Genomic DNA, 6,931 nt, shown 5'->3' on the forward strand with positions numbered 1-6,931 from the left:
CACATTAGGAAAAAATCCTTCCCTGGGAGGGTGGGGAGGCCCTGGCACAGGTTGCCCAGAGAAGCTGTGGCTGCCCCTGGATCCCTGGAAGTGTCCAAGGCCAGGTTGGGCAGGGCTTGGAGCAACCTGGGCTAGTGGAAGGTGCCCATAGTTGGAACTGGATGGCCTTTAAGGTCCCTTCCAACCCCATACTATTCCAGGATTCCATGATTAACTGTGACGGAACACAAGTCCTAGTTGTGACAGCCTCTTAAAACCCCATTTTCTCCACAAAATCCTTGCATGCTTTCCAAAGGCCCTGGCTGTGTACCCTCCAGTGCCTGCAGAAATGTACTAAATAAGATAACAGAAATTAATTAAATGGGCACGATAATGGGGAGGTGCTTATAAGTGTTTGGGGGAGCAGCAAGTGCTGTCACTCATAAGTGCCTAGTGACACCTATTTTACTATCAGAGAGGTACATGGTGAGTTTTAAGAACTCTATCATGACAAACATACACCCAATACCTCTTAAATTAAAACAAGGATGAGAGAAAGGTGTGCAAGAGGCGACTGGGCTTGTGCTGCACAGGCAGTTGGATCCTCAGCCATTGCCAGTTTAGGTCAAATACAGTTTTTAAAGGCAAAACCACATCTGGAATGATGCGGAAAGCAGCTGCTGCAAGTTAAGCAAAGTGTGGCTTCGTGCAGGATGCAGCCCTGGAACTGGCAGTCCTGCAGCCTTCCAGGTTTTATGAGGCAGCAGGACTTTTTCTGTGTTTGTGCTCCTGGAAACAAGGGGGAAAAAAAAAAGGGGAAAAAAAAAGCCTTTTTATGACCCTGGGGAGTAGGACAAGGGCCAGGGCAGCTAAAGGCCAATGAATTCAGGTTATTTTCGTGCATCATCTGGATGATCATCTGGACGAGTTCCCAGGGTCCCTTGTCTGAGGGGTCGGAGTGGGGGTTACCCACAGTTTTGGGGTCTCTCTGTGCCCGTCCCCACAGGCAGTGGGGTGCATGCAGCTCTCCCACGCACACAGGGCAGCCTTGAAGCTCTGAGGCAGCGGAGGCGGCATCTTCCTGCCCCTCACCACCCTCATCCGACCTCAGAGCCACTGGCTCTGCGCCCTGGGAAACTCCGAGACTCCGCGTCTCTAACTCGGCTCTGCTGCCTCTTTGTTCTTCCAGGCTGAGACGGGGTGAGATGGCAGCCTCCTCCTCCTCCTCTTCGGCTGGTGGAGTCAGCGGCAGCTCCGTAACAGGGTCGGGGTTCAGCGTTTCGGACCTGGCACCGCCCCGGAAAGCCCTCTTCACTTACCCCAAAGGAGCTGGGGAGATGCTGGAAGGTGATTGCTCCTGCCCTTCTCCTCCTCCAACTTGTTGAGCTTGGCACCCTGCTGCCTTTTTGGACTTTAGTTGGCAAAAGCTGAAGGGAGAAAGGAAGCACCAGGGTCCCGAGCAGCCCCGCCTTTCCCACCAGTTGTTCATGAGGAAATGATTTTTCTGGCACTCACCTGGTTTTTAGCTCCATGACAACACTTCAGACAAGGAGGGGATCTACTGAAAGGGAACATGACGGTGTTAATTGCTCATTGTTAGCTAATCCTTTGATGTCAGGCAGGGATTAATGTGAGAATAGCTGAGGCAGGAGTATTTTTCTTGGTTTGGGTTGGATTTGACTGGGCTAGTACAGGAGGCAGCTTGTATCCCTGCCAGCTTGTGTCTGGGTGCCTGAGCCCTTCCCTCCGTCGGGATTGTGGAAGGAGGAGCTGGGCATGCCGCAGCTGCTCTGGGTGAGGGAGGAAGGGCAGGTTCTCCAGATGACAGGGTTAAACCAGGGTCTGTCTGTCTGTCTGTTCCCCTTGAACTTCCCATGTCACCACGGAGCACTTGTCTGTGTGAACCTGAAATCCAGTGGGATGGCTGGGACTGAGCCTGGGGTGTCCCCATGGCAGCGCAGGGCAGCTGGGAGCTGATGGCTGTGCCGTTGAAGGGCTGTTTTTATTACACATTAGAGCCCATATGCCAGGCTATTGAAGTAATTATGACTAAAGGCTTGCTCATAGAACTTAACGAGCCCTCAAAACAAATTAAAGTAATGAAGCACTTCATGTTACCAAATAGACAGGCAGCTGTTCCTCCCGAGAGCCACTCGGCAGGACAGACAGGGAGTCAGAGGAGAGAACAGAACTGTAAGGCTGGAAAAAGCCTCCAACATCATGGAGTTCAACTTGTGCCTGATCACCACCTTACAACTAGACTGGAGCACTGAGTGCCGTGTCCAGTCATTCCTTGGACACCTCCAGGGATGGGGACTCCACCACCCCCCTGGGCAGCCCCTGCCAAGGCCTGACCACCCTTTCCAGCAAGAAATTCCTCCTGATGTCCAACCTGAGCCTCCCCTGGCACAGCTGGAGGCCGTTTCCCCTTGTCCTGTCCCTTGTTCCCTGGGAGCAGAGCCCGACCCCCACCCCGGCTGCCCCCTCCTGTCAGGGACTTGCAGAGCCAGAAGGTCCCCCCTGAGCCTCTTTTCTCCAGGCTGAGCCCCCCCAGCTCCCTCAGCCGCTCCTGCTGCTCCAGCCCCTTCCCCAGCTCCGTTCCCTTCCCTGCACACGCTCCAGCCCCTCCGGGTCTCTCCTGTTGAGGGCCCAGAGCTGGGCCCAGCCCTCAAGGGACCTCAGCTGTGCCCAGCACAGGGGAACAATCCCTGCCCTGGTCCTGCTCCCTGGAAAGGGAAGGATATGTTTGGGGCAGCACCAACACAGCCTTTCAGCTCTTGCAAGAGGTGCTCTGAGCACAGCGAATCTCCAGCTCTTCCCTTTGGTTCAGCTTTGGATTAGATTTTTCCAGAGTTTTGCTCTACCCTTAGTCTTTGAAATTGCTTCTCTCCATGTCATTATGGCACAGGGCTTTTAATTGATTGTGCTTTGGGCTGACCTCTTTACCAGGAACACAGCAGTTCATCTGCTCTGGGTGGCAGCAACAACCAAACACTGTCCCTGTTTCAGGAAGCTTTAGGTTTGCTTTTTAATTTCTGACACAAAAGGTGATACACCCATTCTTTCGTCAGGCAGGTCCAGTGGGGGAGCTGCATACCAGTTTCCTCTTCAAAAATCCCCACTGACTGACTGATTTCTGTTTTTACTTTAACTATCTCGCTTGTTTTTAAATAGACCTTTAGGTATTTTGGGTTTTTTTAGAAGGAAGCAGTATAAACTGTGTCAGTACTTGGCACACAATTAGCTGTGTTTTTCCAGATTGCTTTATTTCTGAGTCACTTGTGTGATAAATTACTGACTTGGATGGCAAGATACACATTATTTGAAATTCTTAATGCAGGGTTATGGCCTGAGCCTGTGAGAGATCCTAAAGCATTCTAAGGACACAAGCGTCTGAGCCCTGAGGGAATCCAAGACTGCCATGACATTACCTGGCTTCTCCTTAGCTTACTTTCTATTTAAAAATGGACTAAAATTGCTTGGCAGAGGGGATGTAGCAGAATTCCAGCCGGGATGTCCCCCAGGTGGCACCAGGAACCAGCCAGAGCCCTGTGCAGGGTCACAGGGGCTGGCGAGGCAGGGGGAAACCCACACCTCCAACGTGAAAATAGAAGGTCAGCAGCGCTCAGTGAACGCTGCTCAGCCTTAACTCTGGGGTTCAGCCACCTCTTCTTCCTGCTTACAGATGGCTCCGAGAGATTCCTCTGTGAGTCTGTCTTCAGCTTCCAGGTGGCGTCGACACTGAAGCAGGTGAAGCATGGTAAGCACCGTCTGCTGCGGCGGGGAAGGGGGCAGGGGAGAAGCCTGACCTGCTCTTGGGTGCCAACCACAAAAAAGGACCACGAACGCTAAGTCAGGCCACCCCCCGAGTCCTTTTGCAAGCCCTATGCAAAGCGCCGGGAGCCCACAGAACCTGGGTGGGAACAGGCCGTGCCTCCTGAAGCTTATTTGTCCGTGGCCGCGCTGCCTGCGCGGAGGTGAGGCCGGAGGAGGAGGTTATGGGCAGGAAACGCCCACGCTCTGGTCTCTCAGCCCGGCACTGACTGTCTCTCTGGCCTGGGGCAAAGAGACGCTCCATTCCACCTTTGTTTCTCAGCTGAGCCCTCGTGGCACCCGGCAGGGTCAAGCGAGGTTCCCCAGAGGTGCTCAGGAGGTGCCTGGCGTGGCTTGGCGTGGTGTGACAGGGCTGACTCCACTCCCTGCCTCCCCAGGGAAGAGCCTTACATCTTCTTTGAACCTCTGTTTCCCTCCTGGGCCCTTCACCCTGTAACCAAAGGATGGGCTTGATTGCACCCAGCTTTGGTTCTCAGAGCAGAGCGCAGCACCAGATCCTGCCTGCTGCTGCAGGGTCACATCCTTTCTGTCCCCACCTCTTGTCAGCTCAAATGGTACTTCCACCTGTTGTCTCAGACCATGGAGGTTTCCTGTCCTCCTCCGGTTGTCAGGAGGTGGTCTGAGGGCGTGCAGCAGCTTGCAAGGCTGTGATCCTCTCTTTATGAACCAAAAAGCCAAGCTGAACTTCTGAGCCCTTGTTTCCACAGCTCTGTTGTGGCTGTAGCTACCAGGGGCTGCTGCACAGCCTGGCACCCCGACAAAGACCAGACTTGGAAACTGGTTTGCAGAGCACCTCCCTGTTTTCTCTTTGTAAGAAAGGTGTAGGGCTTAAAGGAAAAGATCAAGGTCATCATTTTTTGGCTTGTTTGTTTGACAGTTCCCAAAAGCACTCTGTTGCAGGAGGTGGAGTGAGAAGAGTCCCTCTCCAAAGCACCCAGTGCTGCAGTCAGCATAAATCATGCACAGTTTATGTTACACCTCTCTCTAGTCCTGGGCCGTCTCTCCAAGAGGCTGCAGTGAGTTTACAGCACACTGTTACACTTCCAGCAGAGCCAGGAGAAGAGATAATTCCCATCTCTGCACCACTGCAGATAACTTAGCTGAAAATGGAGCCCATGTACCCAGCACACAAATCAGTTATAGATAAACCTAAGAGGAACGTGTTGTCTTGGGAATCCCCAGGGACAGACCTTCATCTCGTTAGCAGGCTCTGATTGCAGAGCCTTTCTGCCACACTCATCCAGGTCCTCCTCCAAGGACCTTCATTAAAGCCAGGAGTTCTTTGTGCTGCACCCAGCTCTCCCATGGGCTGACCAAGCCCTCTGAACTTCTCTGTTCTTCTGCACTATAAATATTTATGCTAAAGAAATGAGCTCCATCCTGTTTTCACCCCTGTACACTAATGGGCCTTGTGTTTCCCTGTTAGGACTTGAATGTACACGGCACGAGCAGGGATGGGTAAATACACACCGGGGCAGAAAAGCCTGTCCCTGCTTTCTCCTCACCGTTTGCACAGGGTGGGTTTGGATTCAAAGGGGCTCCGTGGGTTTTATTCCACCCTGCTCCCCACTGACAGCTGGGAATTTGCATCTGATTGAAAGGTTTAATTACGCTGCCATTGCAAACCACAGTTACCTTTGAACTCGCAGATCAACAAGTGGCAAGGATGGAAAAACTAGCCGGTCTGGTGGAGGAGCTGGAGGCAGATGAGTGGAGGTACAAGCCAATAGAGCAGCTCCTGGGATTCACTCCTTCCTCGGGCTGAGCGTGTCTGGATCGCTGCTGTCAGGGAGCAGAAGAAAAACATTCCCTGGCCTGGCTTCCAAACCCCCCCCATTCATCAGATGCTGACAGCTGCATCGGCACGGCGGGGCTCCGCGTCTTTCTGAGAGTGGGGATCCCCGTAAAGCTGCCAATAAACAGAAATGACTGGATTCTGTAAGTCCTCACTCTGACAGGCTGGCAGGGCTCAGTCTCTGTAACTTAGAAGGCAGGATCAACTGTGCAGCTCTCGGAGAGTCACTGTATTATTGACAGAGGAGGGCACACTGACAGTGTGGCCGCGGGGAAGGCGACCCAGTAACTCGGCCTGGCCCTGCGCTGGCGCACGGCCGAAGCACTGGGTGACTGGGGAAACCCCTGTCTGTGCTCTGCAGCAAATGACACCCTGCCAAAAACACTCCTCAGCCCCAGCCCTTGTTCTGGGGGATGGACACGGCAGGAACTGTCCCAGGTCGGGTGAGGGGCCAGACGGTGCCTCAGAAGCTGTTCCCTCTCCATCACCATTTCTCTAGTAGCGCTGGTAAGGAAGGACACTGCTCTTTCTTTAATACTCTGAAACTTTTTGCTCTTCGTTTGTATTAAATTTCTCTGTGACAATAAAATAATTCTCTCTTCAAAACAGTTTATCTGATGGGGGAGGATCTGATGAGGGAAACAGTCAGCTGTTCAGGAGGTAGGCGAGGTTTAATGAAGCTCGGAGGCAGCTCGGCTGTCGTGATGGTCAAGTGAAGTTCAGTTTGAGAGGAACTCACGCTCAAAAGTGGATTGATTTAAATCAGATTTTAATCTTGGTTTAGCTCTGCCAGCGGCAGAAACCCCTTATTTAAATCCATCCATTTTAATCATCTTGTTTTTCGGTTGTACTTCTGTTCCTGGAGGGAACTGAATTTCCATGTTCTGGCATAACCATTTCAACATGACTTTCCATGGATGAGAGCCTTCACCCCACGGCTCTGCTGGCCAGCAGGGGGTAGGAGCAGCACCGTATGCAAGCAATTATATGATTTACTGCTCCAGATGCCTAAGTCTTCCATTTTCAACATCTTATTTACTAGATGATTGTATTTTTTACTCACTATTTCACTCCAGCCACATCTGGATTGAAACAGATTAAATGAAAACTCTCCCCATTTTAGCTGGATCACCAGCAGTGAGCCAAAACTAAGGGGGGAAAGTACACAGCCACCTTCTGTGTTTGTTGCTGTTAATAAATCAGTTCCAGTGTCAGAGATTTGGGTGATCCAGAGCCCCACACTGCTGGTGAAGCCCGAACTCCAGCTCCGTGGAAATTCACCGCGAGGTTCCTGGAGCGGTGTAGGGGCGTTCCCACGTAAGG

At 52.3% G+C, this 6,931-nt stretch overlaps 1 protein-coding gene across 1 annotated transcript in view; it reads left to right on the top strand.

The window, feature by feature from the left end:
• The window catches only part of ANAPC16 (anaphase promoting complex subunit 16), a 7,170-nt gene extending 956 nt beyond the window's left edge, over window positions 1-6,214 (top strand). Inside the window, exons 2-4 of the mRNA XM_017832707.1 lie at window positions 1,169-1,326; window positions 3,665-3,739; window positions 5,463-6,214. Of these exons, the coding sequence (XP_017688196.1) occupies window positions 1,185-1,326; window positions 3,665-3,739; window positions 5,463-5,578 (333 nt within the window). The 5' untranslated portion in view covers window positions 1,169-1,184 and the 3' untranslated portion in view covers window positions 5,579-6,214. The remainder of the gene's footprint in view (window positions 1-1,168; window positions 1,327-3,664; window positions 3,740-5,462) is intronic.
• Window positions 6,215-6,931: the final 717 nt, after the last annotated feature.

This window comes from Lepidothrix coronata, unplaced genomic scaffold, assembly GCF_001604755.1.
Source record: "Lepidothrix coronata isolate B3197 unplaced genomic scaffold, Lepidothrix_coronata-1.0 Scaffold204, whole genome shotgun sequence".
Lineage (NCBI taxonomy): Eukaryota > Metazoa > Chordata > Aves > Passeriformes > Pipridae > Lepidothrix > Lepidothrix coronata.